This window comes from Melanaphis sacchari, unplaced genomic scaffold (assembly GCF_002803265.2).
Source record: "Melanaphis sacchari strain LSU unplaced genomic scaffold, SCAv2.0 Contig1439_pilon_pilon, whole genome shotgun sequence".
In the NCBI taxonomy this organism is placed as follows: Eukaryota; Metazoa; Arthropoda; class Insecta; order Hemiptera; family Aphididae; genus Melanaphis; species Melanaphis sacchari.
In genome coordinates, this window is record NW_020270613.1 from 698472 (window position 1) to 719876 (window position 21405).

General features: G+C 27.4%; 5 protein-coding genes across 9 annotated transcripts in view; 3 read left to right on the forward strand and 2 right to left on the reverse strand.

Annotated features, from left to right (window-relative positions):
• Positions 1-722: 722 nt before the first annotated feature.
• Positions 723-4672, reverse strand: LOC112591806 (inositol monophosphatase 1-like). Of its 2 annotated transcripts, XM_025335738.1 has the most exons (7): positions 4526-4672; positions 4185-4451; positions 1780-1913; positions 1442-1701; positions 1263-1368; positions 1029-1180; positions 723-941 (listed from the first exon to the last, which is right to left on the reverse strand). In XM_025335738.1, the coding sequence occupies exons 2-7, from the start codon at positions 4269-4271 to the stop codon at positions 835-837; spliced, it is 846 nt and encodes a 281-aa protein (XP_025191523.1). In that variant the 5' UTR covers positions 4272-4451; positions 4526-4672; the 3' UTR covers positions 723-834. The 2 variants fall into 2 exon arrangements, with proteins under 2 accessions (XP_025191523.1, XP_025191522.1); XM_025335737.1 differs by having other exon boundaries at positions 4185-4672.
• A 151-nt stretch (positions 4673-4823) lies between these two features.
• LOC112591805 (uncharacterized protein PF11_0213-like) lies at positions 4824-10246 on the forward strand. Of its 2 annotated transcripts, none has more exons than XM_025335734.1 (11): positions 4824-5130; positions 6617-6786; positions 6841-6942; positions 7036-7338; positions 7395-7538; positions 7608-7916; positions 7981-8124; positions 8196-8498; positions 8568-8837; positions 8902-9088; positions 10008-10246. In XM_025335734.1, exons 2-11 carry the CDS (start codon positions 6633-6635, stop codon positions 10165-10167), a joined length of 2076 nt encoding a protein of 691 aa, XP_025191519.1. In that variant the 5' UTR covers positions 4824-5130; positions 6617-6632; the 3' UTR covers positions 10168-10246. The 2 variants fall into 2 exon arrangements, with proteins under 2 accessions (XP_025191519.1, XP_025191520.1); XM_025335735.1 differs by having other exon boundaries at positions 4825-5130; positions 6617-6747.
• Positions 10247-10308: 62 nt separating this feature from the next.
• Positions 10309-17184, reverse strand: LOC112591790 (ubiquitin carboxyl-terminal hydrolase 22-like). Of its 2 annotated transcripts, XM_025335712.1 has the most exons (7): positions 16402-17184; positions 15025-15159; positions 11564-11925; positions 11365-11483; positions 11022-11286; positions 10625-10941; positions 10309-10560 (listed from the first exon to the last, which is right to left on the reverse strand). In XM_025335712.1, exons 1-7 carry the CDS (start codon positions 16508-16510, stop codon positions 10368-10370), a joined length of 1500 nt encoding a protein of 499 aa, XP_025191497.1. In that variant the 5' UTR covers positions 16511-17184; the 3' UTR covers positions 10309-10367. The 2 variants fall into 2 exon arrangements, with proteins under 2 accessions (XP_025191497.1, XP_025191498.1); XM_025335713.1 differs by lacking the exons at positions 10309-10560; positions 10625-10941; positions 11022-11286; ... (1 more) ...; positions 11564-11925; positions 16402-17184 and adding an exon at positions 16262-16351 and having other exon boundaries at positions 13523-15159.
• A 471-nt stretch (positions 17185-17655) lies between these two features.
• The window catches only part of LOC112591792 (neurocalcin homolog), an 84142-nt gene continuing 80392 nt past the window's right edge, over positions 17656-21405 (forward strand). The window contains exon 1 of one of the 2 annotated variants that reach the window (XM_025335719.1): positions 17656-17742. The gene's annotated coding sequence lies outside the window, so the exon portion shown is untranslated. Of the gene's footprint in view, positions 17896-21405 lie in introns of both variants that reach the window. The other variant, XM_025335718.1, reaches the window with a different exon arrangement.
• LOC112591791 (neuronal calcium sensor 2) overlaps positions 17656-21405 on the forward strand; it is an 82020-nt gene continuing 78270 nt past the window's right edge. The window contains exons 1-3 of the mRNA XM_025335716.1: positions 17656-17742; positions 18310-18374; positions 19680-19734. The gene's annotated coding sequence lies outside the window, so the exon portion shown is untranslated. The remainder of the gene's footprint in view (positions 17743-18309; positions 18375-19679; positions 19735-21405) is intronic.

The following is a 21405-nucleotide window of genomic DNA, read 5'->3' on the forward strand; positions in this document are numbered from 1 at the left end:
GACATCATGAGTGTTTTATGTAATGTGTGTGCGTCGATGATGGTAACTAGTTACCGGAAATTAACAATAATACAAATGTTATTAAAATCGCGGTAGTGTGTGATCTAGTAGTAACATTAGGTATAGCTCGTTGTATAATAATTATACTAATGATAAAAATAACTCATTATAAATTATATAAACATAACTAATATTGGTTAATAGTTTGTTTGATGATGTCAGTAGGTGGGAATCATCGGTATTTGTAATTTTAGTTAGCTTATAATTGAGTACATTTCATATTTCAGTACAGTAGTACACACTGTCCTTTATTATCAATCACTAAAAGTATTATAAATAACAATTATGTTGTTTAAATTAAAAAAAAAAAAATATATTCAATAAATAATTAACATGGGGTCTTTGAAACTTGTTTATTTTTTTTACAAGTGTTGAAAAAGTTATCTACAGTTTAATCCTTGTCTTTTCATATTTAATATCTAATTGACGTTGATATTTTTATATCAACTGTATTTAGTAGAAACAAGAAATATATATACATGTACCGATGAATCTACATGTAGTGTAGATACTCTTTGTTTTTTCTACACATTATGTCTAAAAATACATATATGTTCGATTTATTTAGTAATATGACATTTTTAAATGGTTCATATTATACTATGTTAAAGCAGAGTTTAATATTAAATTATTAATTAACAAAATAGTAGCATTAAATAAAATAATGTCTTTGATTCTATATATTTTCTAGTAGGTATGTATAAATCATGATGAAACGTTAAACTATACCAAACTATTATCGATGATAATATTTAACAGATGTAAATTGAATTTTTAATCATGTTCTGGATAATATTGTTGAAATTTTGAATATACTTCTTTAGCAATTTCTATTGATGATGTAGCTAATATTCTCCGATTCATCAATTTAAATTCATTACCTAAGTATTACATAATAAAATCATTAATGTATAATTTATAAATAACTTAATTTGATTAATAAATTAAATTATTAAAAAATTAATTACCAGCTGGATCTATCACACTACCCCCAGCTTCCTTTACAATAATGTACCCAGCTGCCATATCCCAAGCATGAATACCCATTTCCATGTACAGATCAATAGCGCCTCTAGCAACTTGAGCTAAATTCCAAGCGGCTGAACCACCAGAACGAACACTAAAAAAAAATAATTTAAATGTCAATATTTATTCAATGATTGAAGAAATTATTATTAGGTGGGAAAATATTAAAAATCTACCCATGGGCATTTGTTGCTAAATAATTGATGTTGTGGTTAACAATATTCCTGAATTCTTCAGTTCTTACTGAACCAAATTCTACAGCGACTAGAGCATCAGTAAGTTCTAAAAAAAAAAAAATAGTAATAAGGTAGTATTTTGTTTTAAAAATAAACTAAGTACTTTTTAAAATACTCACGTTTTACACCACTGACTTTAATTGGTTCATCATTTAAAAATGAACCTTCACCTTTGATTGCTCTAAAAAACATATCCAATATAGGATTAAAGATAACTCCTAACTTAACATCACAGCCAACAACCAAACCAATAGAAATGCAAACGTTTGGATAACTATGCACAAAATTGGTGGTGCCATCCACAGGATCAATGACCCAAGTTGGAGCACACGTTAGTTCTTCTTTAATACCGGCAGCAAATGATTCCTCTCCAATGAATCTTAAATTATATGATATTGTTATTAGTTATTAAGTGGTAAGTGATTTATAGTAATATAATTACTATAAATTTATATACTTGTGATGTGGATATTTTTGTTTGATTCCCTCAATAAGTAATTTTTCTACTTCTTGATCTGTTTCAGTAACAAAATCAATAGAACTGGCTTTAGTCTCTATTGTTTTTTTTTCATTGATTCGAGATTTAATGATCTATAAATAAATATACAACATATTATAATACTTAATAGTCAAACATATTTAAGCAAGTTTTGTACCAATTATACTTAGGCACAAAAGAGTGGGAACAATATAAATATTATTAATATTACATAACAGAAAGTTTATTATTATAGTTTATATTAATTAACTTCTTATTAGGATATAAAAAATTTAATTAATCATTGATAAGAAATTTAGTCTAGAAACAGAAATGAATAATATAAATAAGTTTTTTTAGGATTGAATACCTAGTTGAAATAGCTTATATAATTCAGTCATACTATTAAAAATAAATATCACTCTCTTCTTCCAATATATCAATCAGATAATTAACAATCAAAAAATATTTTGATCAAAATAAACCATATTCCTATTACAATAGTCCAAATAGTCTCAGTATACTCATAAGTCATAACTCAACAAGAAATTTTCACAACTAATTAAATCATTGTGTCTGTTATACACAATTTGGTTTCAAATATGAATCAAATACATCAATAAACCAATGTCAGTGCATCATCCATGGAGAAAACTAATATTGCTCTGGAGTATTCTTTGATCATATTTTGATCTATTCTAAGGTATTTTTTGATCACGTATAGCACACTGATTTGTAATTTAATATATAAATTCAAATTTCTTCTTGTTCTTTATTACTTCATAATTTAATCTTTTAAAGTGTTATGTATTTATATAACAATGCATGTTTTAAATATCACCTTATTAACGCTAAAGTTCTGCATGAAACTATTCTAGTAACCACACTTTATAATATTTTTACTTCAGACATTCCAAATGCTACAACTTTTGGCTCTTTGCTGATGATACTGGTATAATTGCATCTGACCAAAATTCTAAAATAGCATTCTTTAAACTCCAGTCATTTTAACCAACTACAAACTTGGTTCTTAAAATGAAGAATAAAAATGAATGAGTCAAAATCATCCCACATCACCTTTACATTATGTCCCACATGACTTTTCTTTGATCTGTATCAACAAAAGACAAATACCAATTGAACAATCAATAAAATACCTTGGAATTTATCTAGATAGACAACTTACATGAGCAACTCATATTAAAACAAAAAGAAAAGGTTTAAATCAATAGGTTTTATTAATTGCATTTCCTATTAAAATCCAAATTATCATTGCAAATAAATAAATATATATTAATATACAAACTAATCATCCACCCTCTGACTATTTATAGAATCCAATTTTGAGAAGCATTCAAAAACTCAAATACAAAACTTATAGAATCGTTCAAATTAATATCCCTCAGAATAATAAAAATGCTCCATTGTATGTTAGTAATCAAACACACCTTATTTATGATAATTTCTATTTAGCATCTAAATTTTAAAAACGATTCTTTAATAAACTATATAATCATTTAAAATTAAAAAAAAAAATCAATTTTTGAAATCAGATTGTAGAGAATTTATTAATATTATTATTATTTATGTATATATGTTTATAGAATGATATAAATGGATATTTTCTCTACTTATGTCTTTTTTATTTCATTTTTTTTTCTTTTTATCAAATTTACTTTAATATTATTTCAGATTGTAAATTTAAAAAAATAAAAATAATTAAATACATATTATTGTATCTCTACATTTATGTAAGAATAAAAAAAATATAACCAGGTACAAATATGAAAAATGTAAATTACATAATATTTTAAAATAGTAATGTAGATTTAACATAATATAAGTACTTATGCAATAATAAAGAAATTAAATAATTTTTATCGCTAAATTTTTGTGCAAGATTTTTCTTTTAAAATTTAACAAAGTATACATAACTTTTGAATGGGAGATAAACCCTAAACTATTATCAATGAACAAAAAACATGCATTTCATGTATTTTTTATGCTCTAGAAAGGCTACAAAAGACTAGATCCCCACATCCCTATTTGTTTATAGACAAAAATGGAAAAATCAAAGCATTAATCTAGAGAGTAATTATTGTTGAAATTCACTTAAAAATCAGGTAGGAAAGTTTTTTTGTCAGGGCAGTGTAATTCGTTCTAAAATTTGTTTAACATTTATGATCTACATGGCGATTGTTGTAATCATTTAATTGGTAAAAAAGAATTAGGTACCTACTGTTGTAATACTATCATAAAGATAAATGATTGTAAATATCACAATAATGCTAGTTAGGTATATTAGTAAGAATTTGAAAGTCATATGGCAAAATTTAAGTAAATTTAATTAGGTAGTTTTAAATAATTTAATAATTTTCAATCACCTTGCCGGCGTGCCGCGCGAGTCTCGTTATCAGTTCTAAGCATTCGTGTAGATTGACCTCTTCGTTAGAAGTGTTAGAACCAGACATGTTAGTTATTTACTTTATTATAAAGTTAGATAGTCGGAGGATGAAAACAGTATCGTGTTTCAAGAGAGGTCGTTTTAACAGCAACTAATTAGCTCGGTTGTAATGGAAAATTGTCGTTTTACTCGTCTTACGTCTGATGAATGATGAGTGATGACGTCGAAAACTAACACTTAACAGCAACTGCAAACAAGTCACTAGTCAGAATCCTAACTTTTTGTCGGCAAAATCGGCTAATAATGATGTAACTACAATACCACAGATAACAAGTTAAAAATCGTTAATTTGCATTGATGGTTACTGCGGTCGTGGTCGTTAGTTAACTAAATATATTACAGTATATTTATTCTAAAATAATTTATCTACAGAATGACAGAATATATTATAATTAATTTAATCTTAGGTCTTAGTCCATAGAAAGGTTTCTAAGCATATAAATATATAATATTCTTATTTCTTATGACTCCTGTAGTCAGAAGAAACGAAATATTCCATGGAAAAAACGCGAACATTGACGAGAGTGCCGGACGCATCCGTCACGCCCGAACGTACCGTTGTGTTTGCACTGTTTGCAGTTCGCTTTGTCGATGATACTATTACCTATATGGTGCCTACTACCTACCGTTTATAAATTATAATATAGATAAAATATAAACTGTTCGATGAAATAGTAAACGACGCGTATCGCCGTTTCATCACAGTTTTGATTTGTTTAATCATTCGATTCTTGCTGGTCTGAACTGTGAAGGTGATTGACGCTACGCTGGATACCGATCGTTTTTAAAAACGGCTAGCCTGGCCTACGTCGAAAACGTCCTAATGTGCACTGACATATTCGACCTGATGTAAACAGCACGGTCCTGTGAGTATCGCATCGTCTCGCGACAGTCCGCTGTCCTAATATTAGCAATAATAACAATTTTTTATGCTCAACATTTGTCTCTAGGCTACAGTGAGCTTATTCTATCTATATTTTATATCCCCAACGTAAGACTCGATGTCCTTAAAATTTTCAAATTGCTGTGTGCGATTTCACAGTAAATAAATATGTATATTATTACTGCTTTGTAAAATTTGTTGATAAATGTCGAGTTCACTATTTTTATGAATTTTCGTAACTTTTTTCAATTAAATAGCTAATAACATTAAAATAATGTCAGCCATTAAAAATAAAAAATCGTAATTATTATTGTTTCGTTTATTATTTTTATTAAATATTGTAATAAAATATATGACTTTAGAAATAAGTTAATTAAAGCTAGTACCCATATTATATAAAATAGGCAGCTAGGAATTGGGAATTTAGAAAGCTGTAATATTGTATATTTAATTATATTTTATTGGTCGAACAGACTACACTAGTTATTATGGTATTACTTTGTAAATTATAATCAAACAAAATATTGTATCTTGTAAGTTATTGTATCAACCCCCCCCCCTCCAAAAAAAATTATACAATTAACTATTTAAAGAATTCAATTGTTTTAATTTGTTTTGTCTTAAAAGTTTTAAATATTTTAATCATAAATACATTTTGTATTATCTTGCTGCCTATTTTTAATTACATCCTTATTATCAAATCAATTTCAAATTTAAATATTTTGTACCTAAAAAAATGTTTTGCTTAACTCATTTTTAGAGCTATAATAACAACATTTACGTTTTTATATAATACTATTAAGAGTATGAATAAATGTAATTACAAATAATATATTTGTTTATAGAATTTTGTATATTAATGGGAAATTATATTATTTTGTTTTACCATTGTTCTTAAGAGCGGCAACGTGTTTTTCATTTGGTAGGGGGGCAAAGTATAAAATTTAATTACAACTACCACCCACAAATTTAGAACTAGTGCCATCATATTAAAATTTTAATAGTGGAAGTGGTACTAAATAATCACAAGTTTCATGATTATATTGTGAATGTAAGCTCCATAAAGTCTTACAATTAGTATATTTTTAAGATTTATACCCCTCCATCTAACCATCTGCCACAATTACCTTAATTAAATATAAGAGCCCTATAAAAGTATGTATTTGGTGCCTTAGATATTCTGTTAATATGTTAATTCAATGAAACTTCCATATTATAAAATCTCATGAGCTACGGCAAAAAAAGAATTTTTAATAAAAAATAATTCAATAAATAAAATTAAATTTATTTGGTTTTTAAAAATATTTTGTTAAATTAACAAAAGGTTTTATTGTATAACTTAATTAATTAATAAATTTTTAAGAAATATATAATCTGTAGTTTGAGATACAATAAGAATATACGCTAAATTACAGCGATAGTGAATTATTTAATAGAAGTCATTCAAAAATAATAATTTTTTTTTTTAGTTAATGGTTATTTTCCATGCCAGATAAATCATGTTTAATTCAGAATTGTTGTGATATTATGGTCAATGATACAGATTACCAACAATTAAATATCAGCGCCGATACCATGTTAGACAATGATTACGAACCTGGTAATTTATTTTTAAATTTTATATACACCAACAGCAATGGTAAGAAAAAAATATAATTAAGTAAAAAAAAATATTTATAAATATTTATTTCAGTTTCGGTAAATGAACAAGAAGGAAATAATTTTGATAGCTATGAAAATAATGAAGAAGTGCAAGAAATTTATGAAACTGATATTAATGTTGAGCAACCTAACAGTAAGTTTTGTAATTTTCTAATTTTTGATTATAAGTAGGTACCTAAAAGAAAATAACAGTTTTAATTTTTATAAATGTTATGTTGTGTTTTAGACATTTGGGATGATAATTCAATTCGTTATTTGATTTACTGTTGGAGTCAATTGAGAGATCAGTTTGCAAATTGCCCAAGTAAAAAGAAGGAAACACTATGGCAACTTGTGTCAGAGCGTTTGGTGGATCGTGGTTTTTATTTTGATGCACAGGCATGCCACACTAAATGGCGTAGTCTTAAAAAAGTTTACATGTACAATAAAACTCGTAATTCAAAAAAGGATGGAAATAAACACCAAGTTACTTGGAATCATTATTCTGAAATGGATAAGGCTATTAAAGGGATTTCTTTTGAAATTTCAGGTAAAATAATGTATGAGTTATTAGTATTTTAAATTTCAAACTAAATGTTTTTATAGATATTGAAAACGATGATAATGATGATGATGATGATGATGATGATGATGATGATGGTGGTGATAACAATGGTGAAAATGAAGATGATGACGACTCAAGAGAAAATACAGATAACATTGGGGAATATGAAAATGCTGATTCAACTAGTAAACAAAATACATTCAATTATCTTGAGTGATTTTATTATATTTAACTAAATCAGTATTTTCATATAGGAAGCTATGTTGATAAAACTCAATGGACAGTTGATTCAACTAGGGAATTGATTCGATTGTTTGGTAAAGACAGGAAGAAATTTTCAGCTGTCAGTCAAGGAGGAAAACAGTTGTTGTGGGAAAATATTGCACATCAGTTTTCACTTATAGGATATCACTATTCAGCTAATAATTGTAATGACAAATGGCGTAATTTAAAAATGACTTATAAAAAGAACAAGCAAAGGGCTATCAAATATGGAATAGAATATGTTAAATGGTGTTATTTTAAAGATATGGACAACATATTTAAAAATACTCCAGATGAATGTAAGAAAGCCTATTTTAATGTATTTTAATAGTATTAAAATTAATTTATATTATTATTCTATAGCTCCAGAACTTAATGATATAATTACAGTATCTTTAATTGATGATGAACTCATTGATATTAAAAAAGAAAATGAAGATTATGAAAACTTGAATGTTGTTGAAACCAATGAAAATAATGAGGAAGAACCTAATGAATCCCTAAGTGGTAATTTATCAAAATAATTATTCAACATTTTTTTTGTTTTTATGTAATTCAATCCTAAAAAAAAAATGTAGCTAGTACATCAGATATATGGACAGAACAAGCAACTAAATGTTTGATTGAGTTATGGGGTCTTTACCGTCCACGATTCCTGTTGGCTGCACAAGGCAAAAAACGTTTACTTTGGAATGAAATTAGTAATCAGTTACGTAAAAATGGTCACAACTATTCTGGTTTAGTATGTGATCGTAAATGGCGTCTCTTAAAAGCAAATTACATAAAAAGAAGAGAAAAATATAAAAAATCAGGAGTGAACAGTGTAAAGTGGCAATATTACCATGATTTAGATAGGTTACTAGGTGTACCTGCTGAAAGTAGTAAGATATTATAATTTCTAATTACTAGTTAGGTGCATTTTTATTTTTATTTTAACTTTATGATTATAGTTTCCTGGAGTATGGACTCTACTATGTGTTTGATAGATTGCTTTGATAACCATAAAGAAAAGTTTATGAATGCAGCAACTGGAGAAAAGATCTTGATATGGAAACAAATATCCGAAGAAATGTCTCAAAATGGTTTTAATTATACTCCCAGAGCTTGTGATAACAAATGGCGTACATTGAAAAATCGTTATAACAAAAATAGAATGCGAACAAATAGGAATAAAAAAGTGATTTGGGTTTACTATAATAAAATTGATTCTGTACTTAGAGGTAAATTATTATTGTTAATAACAATTCTCAAATTGGAAGTAAATAATGTTTTTATAAACTTTAGAAATTAATAAAAAATCTTTAAAAGATGAATTTGATAATGGTGACAAAAATAATCAAACAAACGAGGTTAATGAGTTAGATGAACATAATTACATCAGGACATCCAAACCAAGTTGTTCCAATAAAACAAATTCAATCACTGAACTACAGACAATGTTTAAGTTGAGAAATAAGGAATTTGACCTAAGGTACACATTTATAAAATTATTAGATGGTTTTACGTTTATGTAAATGTCTTATATTATTATTTTTATTATCTACCTAAATAATATAATTGTTATTATTATTATTGTTTATATTTGGTCACGCTGTGTGCAATAAGCATTTTTTGCATAGGTATGTTTTATTATTATAATTATTGATTGTATATGTTTCATTGGCATTACATTTTTGCAGCTTATGTCATAAAACACTATTGCTAGGCAACAACATAATTTTTTGTATCAATATCGTTCAAATTTTTCTGAAATCGTATCGAGTTATCGATATCGTTGCCCAGCTCTAACAAATTAGACTGTGTATTATGGAATATCCAGTGGTACTATACCGTGTTCCTCAGTCAGCAAAATATTCCTTTTAAGATAACATTATAATGGATTATAACACGTGCACCAAACGTTATCGGCTAATTTATTATAGCTAAACCTACAAATGTCAAATAGTAAATATCATGTATTTTTCTTGAAAAATATTATTTTCGATATCACGATATCGACATTGTATCGAATTATCGATATCGTTGCCCAGCTCTATAAAACATGGCACTGGCTAACAAATTTAGTCAAAGAATACGAGACCGTCAAATTGTTATTGCCTATGAGTCTGGCATAAAATACCGGCGAACTGACCAACACTCACTCTTGCGCTTTTTTTCGACACTAGTAAGACCCACTCGGGCAGACTTACGTGCTAGGAAATAATTCCTCCTTAACCGTTAATGGGCCGTTGTGACTTTGCGACCTATGTTTTATTTTCATTAAATTAATGTATTAAAAAGAAATGTTAAATTTTAGTTTTACCTATCACTACCTTATTTTTTTCGACAGTAATAAATGAAAATTTATTATTTGATTAATTTATTGATGAATATCTGTTTTTATTTTTAAGGTTGAAGGAAATGGAAGATAATTTTAACAGCAGAGAAAAAGTATTTGAAGGACTTCAATTACAGATGTTAGAAGCTCTCAAAAGGTCAAATGAATTAGAAACACATAAGTTAAAGTTATTGGAACAATTAGTTTCAAGATTACCACCCCATAACTTATAGCTCATTAATGTACATATTAATCAAAAATATTATCAGAATATTTTCCCTGTATATAAATATTAATTGGTAATTAGTAATTATAAATCTATCATAATTTAATGTTTACTTTTGTAAATTAATTTAATTCAATTATATTATGTCTTATACATTTTGTACAAAGTTGTATAAATATTAAATATATCATACATTATTTATAGAACTTAAGATTTTAATTTGGAGCATATTTCTCGGCGTTTTTGAACACTATACTCATCATAATAATCACATTTGAAAGTGCAGCATTCATAAGGTGGACAGTGTATGTCATCATTGTTACCTAAACATAGGTTGTGTAAGCAACAAGCTGCAAATATTAGTATGGCAAACTTGTCTTGTCCCCATAAATCTAAGCATCTATATAAAAAAAAAAACCGTTAATTTGTGTTGGGTTAATGCTGGTATTTGATTTTATACGTACAATAGTCTTGTGAATCTCCCCAATAGTTTTCCAAATGCTAACTTAATGATGTTTAATGGTACCTCAATGGCATCGTTATAGGTATTTTGTGATATTGTATTACAAGTATCACCGGAAAATGGAGTCATTAAATTGGGTAAAAGGGGGAAACAACATTGTCCGACAATATGACTCCAGCTGTTGGGAAACAGTGTGTCTGGATCATTAAGAATCATTTCAGCTAATGGACTTTCTAGAAATGTTGACGTGGTAACCGATGATTTGAGTAAATAACTGGTGAAAACATTATAAAACTGATATTTATTGTTGCATACACACTGAAAATAGATAGCATTTAATATAAGTTACACATTATTAATAATACAAAATAAATACTAGTGTAATTTTGTCATCTAACCTGAATCGCGATTGAAGATCCTTCTTTGGTATGTTTGGATGGATTGGCTGTGCAAGTTTTTTTCAAGTCAACCATTCCAATGACTCCAAGTATACCAGGAAAGTTATTTCCAGGCATTTCATTGAATGCTTTTATTTCTGAATCAGCTTGTTGGTTGATTGGCCAATAGATAAATTCACCCATACGTTTAAACAATGTAGTTGTGACGTCATTAACACATTTATGAGCTGTGCTAATAGCAACGTTAAATTTTGATCCAATTTCCCTAAATAACATAAATTAACTTTGTATGTACAGAATGTCCAATGTGTCTAATGCAACAAACTGTAATAATTATTTATACTTGTAACTTAGAACAGTTCCCAAATATGTTAGAGTAATCAGCAATTGTTTTTCAACATCTATTTCAGTCCTCTTGTATGCCATACTTCCGTATTCTTGCATCAAATGACGACAAATTATCTGTGAAATATATATACTTAATATGATTTTGATATAATGAGAAGAGATGTGTTCTATTTTAAATTAAATATAAAAATTACTTGAAATGAACTTCTTGTGACAAAAAATTGATTTTTGAAATTTGATTCTTCTAATTGTGAAAATTGTAAAATCAATGGACCAATAGATGAAGACATTATTTTGTTAACCTTGTGGTCAACTCTGTTTTCACAGTCATCTCTGTACTTTTGATCTTTTCTATTCTCATAATCATCTATGTATTTCCAGTCATCTCTATCTTCATGATCATCAATGTTCTTGTGGACTTTTCTATTAATAGCTTGCAAAGGCTTGTGTAGAGTTTTACAATCGTCAACTTCCATACATGATAATGCAAATTCTATTTCTAATTGTGTGTTTATTACCTTGGAGTGCAAAATCGTGTTGAGTAATCTTTTATTATCTAGAAACATAAATATCAAGTTGTAAGTTACGATTTTTGATGTTTGTACATGGAGTAGCCAACAAAAATGTTTAAAAATACATAAATATTACAAGGTGATTAATTTAGTACCTAGATTACTTTTTGGTGATGTCTGCTGGTTATGATGTCTGTATACATAGTATGCTTTGACAACACGAAATATCAAATGAATCACATAATTAATGACACGAGTTGGGAGAATAAACAAATTTGCATTGCTTTTATTAATTTTTTTTTTTATTTATGCACAAACAAAAATGAATAAATCGAGTATCGTCTCATCATTTGCAAAATTAATTTTATTAACAAGTAGAGTGTAATGTTTCCAGTCAATTGAATTAAGTAAAAAAAAAAAAAACTAGTTGTAATTTTTAAAGTTAATTTAATGTATATTATAATATGAAAAATAAAAATTACACATTTTAATAGGTTGTTGTTACAAATATGTTTGTTATCATAGCGATATGTTTGAAAATATGAAAAACTCTGAGTACTTACATCTAGTTCCTTAACATATTATTTTTTAGAATTTTATATTCTATTATTGATTATTGAGAGTTACTCACAGATTAATGAAATATTATTTCCAATTAATAATTTGTCTATCTCAATATATATACAATATTTGTTCATTTCTTAATAAATGTGCCATTTATATAAGGGTGGTCAACCCTATATAGTTGGGAGTAAAGAGTAAAGAGAAAAATACTAATAAGCCATAATCAATAAATTTAATTAAGCCAAAAAGATGTATTAAATATAATTACACACTGTCATGTTTTGGGATGAAGCCTTATTCAAGGACTTAGCATTTTATTCATGGAAAACTTAAAGTCCATGTTGTACTTAGTTTAGTTTGAAATGTTTGTTTAGATAGCTGAAATAATTAGGAATTGTATGTTCAATTTATTTGTAGGTAAAATTTAACACATAAAAAGAAAAAAAATAATATAAGATATTTAATTTTTATTAGTTATTTGAAGTTACATAAAAATCAATTGACAAATGTATAAATAAAAAGAAAAAAAAATTAAATACAATTAATACTATATGAGGTTTATGATTTTAAATAGTAAGGTAATTATAATACAACGCTTTAAGTTAGTAAGTATACCGTTTATCAAAAAGGAAAACTTAAGATTGTACAGGCAAAAAAAAATATTGCCACTCAGACTTTCACCCTAAGATTTTAATTCTATAAAGTTTGTTCTTTATAGTATAGTATACATAAATGACAAAAGTAGAAAAAATTAAAATTAAAAACTATCACAAAATAAAAAAAATATCACATGGTAAGTTTTGAAAGAAAACAATAATATCATAATTAAAAGTACATGAAAAAAGTGAGACCAAGTTTTCAGTTTAATTTGCTAGGAATAAAAAAAAATAAAAATATTGTCGCTTAAATTAAGATAAAAAAAAACTAAATTTAAAAATGTGTATGCTTGTATAAGCTATTATAAATCTAAATATTACACTATTGAGTATTTAATGAATATATTATATATATATAAAAATACTCAATTATTATATTTAAATTTAAAATTATTTACATCTTTATTTATTTAGTAATATTCACAAGTTAATTATACTAAACATTATATTAATAAAAATTCATAAACTCTTTATGGTAAAATAATAGGTATGCTGGACTCCTTAATATGTCTTCAAATTGTACTAATTTTACAACATTATCATTGCATTGATACCAATGGCCCATGTGTTGTATATAAGACAAATAATGTCCTCCATTTAGAAGACCTTCATGACAAATTACAGCATACAGTTTATAAATGAACTCACGGAAAGCAAAACACTCATCAATGAAGGTACTACCAGTTACAGTTTTTTTTTTAATAAATTTGTTCATATCTAATGTTTCTGGAAATTCAACAAATGTAGTAATTTTATTTGAAACATTGTCTGATGGCTGTCCAAATCTTTTTAAAATAAAACACAAAACCACGGGTAAATGTTTTAAAATAAGCTGTTTGGTCGATAATTTTTTTGTTTGGCAATTTGTGCAATCCAAATCATTTAATAACTCTATCTGGCCAAATTGTTCTAAGCATGCAGTTAATGTTATATTCGTCGGGTATTTTCCTTTTTCATCCATTGAAAAGTAAATAGGAATATCATTGATTATGTCAATTTTAGATGACACATTGTTACAGCTCTGGCAAACAATGTCACTTTGCAAAACTCCTTTAAAAATTTTATGGATGATACACTGGCAGTTTTCCAGATGTTTTATATCCTTGTCATTTTCATTTTGTATTATTTCTTGTTTGTGTATGATATCCAATATGGCTATAAAACATTCATGTGCATCATGTTGTAAAGCTGATGCCATATACCAAGTATTATCCCAAAATATTTTTAACAACTTTTGCAAGCTAATTACATTGACTTGTAACTTGTAAGATTGCTGGTATATTCTGCTAATTTCACATGTTATACATCGACTGGGCTCTTTTAGAAATGGGCATACATGCTGGTCGGAAAGAACATAATTTCGTAACATTGGTGTATGCATTAGTACTTGAAGTACACTGTTCAAAAAACATGTATTACCCAAGTTAATAAATCCCGGAACTGGAGTAGCACTATCGATGTATTCAATTTCTTTACTGTTTCTCAGCAAGACAATGTCTTTTGTCTGTAAGGATTTATTTTTATAACAATATAATTCCTTATTTAATGAGTTAGCTAAATTCATAATTTCACCATCATAGGTATAGTCATCACAGTGAGCACAGAAAATATGACTAAATGTTAAGTTTATACCAAAACTATGTTGAGTGTTTTTGAAATGTTCAAGAAAGTGTGTGGGACATGCAAAACACACGCAATATAAACATGACAATAATCGCGCACCTTCAAATTTACACTCATGACATGAGGCCAATTTTTTTTTAGCACGTATTGAATCATCAGATTGACAAGATATAAAATTTAAATGAACAATACGATAATTATTCAATAACTCCTCATTTTTTCTTTGAACTAAATGTTCACAACCAATAACTGAATCCATTTTAAGGTAATAATTGATAAACGTTTAAATCAATAACTTACTACTGATGTTAGTAATTCTCATTGACTGGCTTAAATGCACATAGTTGAATATTTCCTTTTTACTCTGCCCCAACTCCAACAATAAGTATTCAGATAAAATGTCATTAGAACTTTTGTTAGTTAATGTTTTGTAATCTGTAAAAAAATATATAGTTAGTTAATTAATTATAAAATAATAAAACATTTAGTAAATAATCAAATAGAAATATATTTTTTTATATTTTATAAAAACTATACAGTTAATTATAATATATATTGTTAGATAATTTCAAAATGAAAATCTAACAAAAATATTTAGAAAGACATAAAAATTAAAACAGCAGTAGTAAAGATATTTAAATGTCTCTATTAATGAAGTCCAATAATTAAATTCATTTATCAACATTGGTATAGTTTATGGCTTCTAAAACTTTATTTTTAATTTGCTGATTTTATTCGGTTGTTGTTTCATTTAAAATTATAATGCTTAAAATGAGGATAATATAATTGTAATAATTTTTAATTAATTCATAATAATAACAAAACAAAATACAAATGTTACTAATTAAACTAAAAAATAAGAGAGAGAACAATACCTTATCAAACACATACTTATATTTAATAAAAATAATTGATTTTTAAAAATATAATTAGTAAATGATTATTTCTTTTTGAGCTGACTAATAATTGTAATGTAATATTTACAAATTAAAGAAAATTACTCACATTTCTAGGGTAAAATAGAATAAATAGTAAATAAAAGTTATTTCAAACATGAATATTTATGCATTAGTAAATAATAATTCAAGTTACCTTGAATTCGGACGATTAATTTGAAGGTATATAATATATATATAATGCATAAATGTTTTAACTATAGTATAGTTACCACAAACATATTATCTGTCTGCATAATTTAGATAACAGTCCTAGATCATAAACTATTACAATTATAATATAAAAGTAGAATATTTTTAATAATTGTATAAAAGTAATTATATTTATTATTAGGCACTGCTTTATTTATGGTGTAGACAACCTTAATTGTATAGGGTAAAATAGCTATAAGAACATGGACATGGTAAAACTCCTCTTTAACTATAGAATAATGCAGTAAAATTGCAGATAAGATAATAAAGCTATAACATTCACATGATTAATTTGAACACAAATGTACATTATGCGAGTCATATTTATGCTTTTATCTTCAAATGAATTGTAGAAATAGAACCCATAACAATTTTAGCTTACAACTTACTCAGAGTCTAAAAATGGCAACAACACCAATAGAACAAACTAACATTAATCGAGTAGAATTAAGTTTTTTCTATCGCACTTTCTGTATTGTAGAAACACACCAACACCAGAATACAAATTTGTAACGGTGGTTACACTTACCCGCAGCTGTTTGTTGTCTCGACGGCGTATCGACCACCGCACTTGCTTCGCTGGAAGGATAGACGTTACCGCGTCCAAACAATCTGTTACTGTCACTATTGTCGGACATCACACACACACTCTTGAATCACAAATGGCACGCGCAGATCGCACAACTGAATGCTACCACGCGTGAAAGGGCGGAAAAAAAGCTGGGGATAGATTGTCCACTCGGAAAGAAAACGTAAAAAATCCAATCATTAAACGTACACAAACCGGCAGCGGTATCGACTGTTATCACAAAATTCTCCGACAGCTGCTGTCCACCCGCGTGCCAATGTTATTATAATTCTATGTATAATCTCAATCATACCGTACTCAAAATACATGTGTATATATAAATTATTATTAGTGTACCATGTACTACTATACGTTATTCATATAATCAACTACTATAATACGTCACACGACGTGTTTATATATAATAGTAATAGTAATAATCGTATGCGCCGTAGAGACTAGAGATAAACGGATATAATCATGGATGGCCAGACGTTAAAAACACGTCACGCGAACGCTCCACACAATATATTCAGGAACTTCAGTGCGGGTCGCGGGCACCGTCGCCAGTCAGCTGCTGCTGTGTTGTTATCGTCGCTTGTCGGTTGCACGAAAACATTATAAATTTCTTTTGAGAAAAACGGCAGCAACTGTTGGAAATCTCAAAGGAAAGCGAGCGATAAAAATTACTGTAACCGTTTCATCTCTGAGAGATGCATTCTGTAAGCGACGAAAATATTGTTAGCCACAGCCAATTTATTTTTAAACCTAGAGAGTAGAGGATACCCCATTTGCGCTGCCGCCTCACCCACCCTTTGATCCAAAGTGATACATCGTCCGTCTCTATGCGGCCGTCCCACTCCACCACTACCATAGTCTTTCGCACGGCTGATACCACAGTCACCTCAGTCACCGCCGTTGCATACATTGAGTGGAGGGGACGACACTGTACGCATTTGTTTTGGTTCATCGTTTTTAATCAGCCGCCGCCGCCCGATGAGTGCGCGTATTGTGATAACGGTACGCGATATTTGCGACGAGAGTTGTTTCTCCAACGCGCTGTAGTAGTTGTAGTAGTTACCTTGTTGGAATCGAAATTGAAAACCGAAACGTGCAGGCATTTACGTATTTTGTCGGTTTTCGCCGTTGTCGTTGTCGTCGTCGTCGTCGTCGTGTTTTGCTGTTTAGTTTCGGTTGATATCTATACCCGTCTGTTGTCGGTCTATTGGTTTTTTCCTGATCGTTGCAATACCGTCCAGTTTGGCAATCAAGTCTACTAAATAAGCGCCGAGTTTTTCCATGGTAATTCCCCGGGCACCCGATAGGCCAATTGTTTTTCCCGTTCAAGTTGTTGTTCTCTGGTAATTTTCACCAGAAGACTGCGCTTGTGGTGTGTGGTGGACCTCGATTTTTTAACTTCAGACACCCACAGATTAATCAAGATTTTCTTTATCGGTATTTAATCCTTTTCTATATTTTTACCGCCCTTCTAGTTAGTGGACACTATGAAGTCTGATAAAGAAAATCAAGTTTAGTACTAAGAATAGGTATTTGTTTATGAAATGGTCTGTTTGGATTGGTTTTCCTTCCAGCTTTAAAAAACATCAGAGCAGTTAAGACATTATTTAACACCTTATTTTCTCATAGTATTTGTTCTAAACACTTACAGTTTACTAGTATTAAATTATCTTGTTTAAGTATGTAGTATAATTAGTTATTTATTGTACTCCAGTCTAATTTATTTCTAAGTATTTCATGTATTTTTACCTTATTATATTGCTTAAATATTAAGTAAATCATGTAAAATAATTGATGCAGAATTGTTATTGTTATATATCTATTTGTAAATAATTTTTAATATCACAATAGATGTTTCTATGATTTCCCTACTATTTTCATCTAAACTAATGGCTATCAACAAACATAAACAAAATGTAAGTATCCATGATTTGATAACATTACTTCATTAATGTTATTTTGTGCTTTTTTAAAGGAATATATACATATTATTTGTTTTTATTGATGTAATACAACAATTAAATTAATAATTTGTTACTTGTGTTTGCTTTACTATTGGTCTTTAACATTTTGAAAAGTAGTTGTCTTCAGTGATGTTGAATATTGGCACCAATCAATATATTATATATATTGCTAATTATACCCCTGATATTCTAATAGGTATACAGTAATGCTCTTGCCAACAGCACATTAAGACAATATTTTTATTTTAAGCATCACCTATCAACAGCATGTTGTCATGATATATGCAATTCCAATACTTGAATGTCTATGGCAGAATACCAGTTTTCTTAAAAAATAAAAAAAAAATATTTAAGATTGTGCACATAAGTTCTTTTCAATAACATTTCAATATTTCTTCCTTTAATACTTAAATATTTTGCTATAGTCGTAAAGTCTCGAGAAATGTGCAGTGTAAATACTGAGCACCCACAAATTATTTGTTGATACAGTTGGTGTTACAACGTGACTAGCCCGGTTTACATTTCTACAGGACAGGTGCTATGTACCTACTGGTGGTTTTTTTTTAATAGAAAATACACTATATGCTAATATACAAATTACCCATGAATATTAAATAGCTAGGCACCTAGTTACTATGTATTGAAAAAAATAAAATAAAAATATTCTCTTTGTATTTTACAATATGATGTTATTATTTCAAATAACTAAATACAAATTGTAATTGTATGAAGTTTAATAACTTACAAACCATACTTTTATGTTAAGAAAAATATAAGTAATTTTAAATAATAAGATTTTTAAAATTAAAATTTGCACCATTTTTTGTAAATTTTGTATGAATAAAATAATAATATTTAATGAACAAAGGAAGAAGTTTATGAACACTATCTTCATTGGAATTTGTTTTTAAAGCAAGTTATACATTATAATGTATATTTGATATACATTTTATATTAAATGAGTAACAATATATATAATTTATTTATTATTTATTTATGGTTGAATGTATGGGAATGTTATTCTTGGATAGATATGAGAAAAAATATTAATTGTTTTACTGTTAAACTTTAAATTTATTTATCATTGATTATCTAAAATTACCTACCAACTTCTATGCAGCATATTACTACAAATAATGTGGTTAATGCTATTATATTTAATTTAATCTATTAATATTGTTTTAAATATTGATAAAAATAATATTTTTAACTAATATTTATATATATTATATACAAATAAATTTATTTTTTTTATAGAGAGACGTCTTAGACGTGCGTCATTAGCCCAACGATGAGAAAAAAAATTAAATTGGTGAGTGTTTTTTATTTTTTTCTAGATAAGATAAAACGAGTATAATTTGTTTATGTAGTTTTATCTCCATTAAGTCATTATTGGCACTATTAAGGTATTAATAATGTTCTATCTCTGTTAAATCAACTAAAAATATTTAGGTAAAAAAGTACCTATGTATTTTTGCAGAGTTGATCGCCAGATAGCGCAATAGTTTATATGTAATAATAACCTTAACAAGTAATAACTAATCTTTTGGATTTTTATTATTATATTTAATATGTATTGAATGTGAAACTTAAAGCAGACGCCTTGTTAGAATTTTTATAGGGGGGCGAGCGTTTTAATTGTATAATTAATATAATATGTGCGGGACTTTACATACTCCATTGTAGTCACCAATCTTTTTCAAATGAATAATATCAAATATGAAATATAACCATAAAGTAATATATATATATTTTTAAATCTGAATCATAAGTAGTATATTGTATATGTTGCGTAAATGCTAACGACGAGGGGTGTTTCAACACCCAAAACATTAACTTGGCTACGTCACTGCTAAAGATCACCTACGTTATAATTAAAAATATCTTTTGGTGATTTGAGTTTGTTAAATACATTAAACTACTGTTTTTTAACTTCTAAAAACGTCTAATAAAATTTGAACATTAAACACACATAACATAATAAATTATATTATTATATATTTATTTTTGTTTGAATTATAATCAGATATATATGGTATATCCTATGCCTTGTTAAGATATATCGTGTAGTTGATGAAAGGAAGGTTGTGGTTAGTTTAATGCTTACTTACGTTATTTACACAATTATTATGTGTTATGGCCTAAGATCTGCCAACTTAGTTGTGCGACATATTGAACCTCATCTATAAGAATTGATATTTTGCCAACTAAGTAGAAAAATCGTGAAAGTCTCGTGAAAAATAGTTAATATCATTATGATAAATCAAAATTCCATGTAGGATAAAATATCGGGTAAGTGTAATTATGTAACGAGTTTTTGTAATTAATTTTTAATCATAAATCATTGTACATGTAATTAATGGGAAGTATAATATAGGTATTGAAAAGTCTGAAAACACACTATATTAAGTTTGTTTTATTCTAGGAAACTAATTATTATCGCGTATATCAGTTAATATATATAACGTATATGATTTTTACTAATATTTTTAAAAAATAAAAAGAGGGAGAAAGTTTTTAATCGCTCTTCTATAATTACAGTAGGTGTCTATTGTCTAGTATACATCGCCATTGAATAAGTCACTGTAATGTATGTTTTAAATTTAAATTCAACGATGAATTATTGCTTACGAAAAACGGTTCTAAACGTAGGTAACCTATATTATTGAATATAATTTATGATATATTTTTGTGCTATTAAAGTAATTAATTTTACTATGAGTACATAATACGGTAAATTTATTTTTCATTAATATTTGTAAAAAAATAAATAAAAAAATCTACAAAAAGTCAAAATAATTTGAAAATTTATAGAAAATGCTAATATATATATATTTAGTGAAAATTTCTATGTTCGTTTTAAAAAAAATAATTTTGTCAAAAACGTGTGTACATTTTCCTATTCTCTTTAGTTTTTAAGAACAGTACTCGAATTTTTTTTTAATTTTTCAAAGTACCAACTAGATCTAATTTGTTTCCCAAA

What these genes read in the sequence shown, in the direction of transcription:
- LOC112591806 (XM_025335738.1), bottom strand. Translation starts at nt 4,271, where the DNA reads ATGTCTGGTTCTAACACTTCTAACGAAGAGGTCAATCTACACGAATGC. An exon ending in TAAAGTCAGTGGTGTAAAAC is followed by an intron (nt 1,369 to 1,441) that starts GTGAGTATTTTA and finishes TTTTTTTTTTAG; the next exon opens with AACTTACTGATGCTCTAGTC. An exon ending in TTAGCAACAAATGCCCATGG is followed by an intron (nt 1,181 to 1,262) that starts GTAGATTTTTAA and finishes ATTTTTTTTTAG; the next exon opens with TGTTCGTTCTGGTGGTTCAG.
- LOC112591805 (XM_025335734.1), top strand. Translation starts at nt 6,633, where the DNA reads ATGCCAGATAAATCATGTTTAATTCAGAATTGTTGTGATATTATGGTC. An exon ending in TAATGTTGAGCAACCTAACA is followed by an intron (nt 6,943 to 7,035) that starts GTAAGTTTTGTA and finishes GTTGTGTTTTAG; the next exon opens with ACATTTGGGATGATAATTCA. An exon ending in GATTTCTTTTGAAATTTCAG is followed by an intron (nt 7,339 to 7,394) that starts GTAAAATAATGT and finishes ATGTTTTTATAG; the next exon opens with ATATTGAAAACGATGATAAT.
- LOC112591790 (XM_025335712.1), bottom strand. Translation starts at nt 16,510, where the DNA reads ATGTCCGACAATAGTGACAGTAACAGATTGTTTGGACGCGGTAACGTC. An exon ending in GAGACAACAAACAGCTGCGG is followed by an intron (nt 15,160 to 16,401) that starts GTAAGTGTAACC and finishes ATTTTTTTACAG; the next exon opens with ATTACAAAACATTAACTAAC. An exon ending in GGGAGATTCACAAGACTATT is followed by an intron (nt 10,561 to 10,624) that starts GTACGTATAAAA and finishes TTTTTTATATAG; the next exon opens with ATGCTTAGATTTATGGGGAC.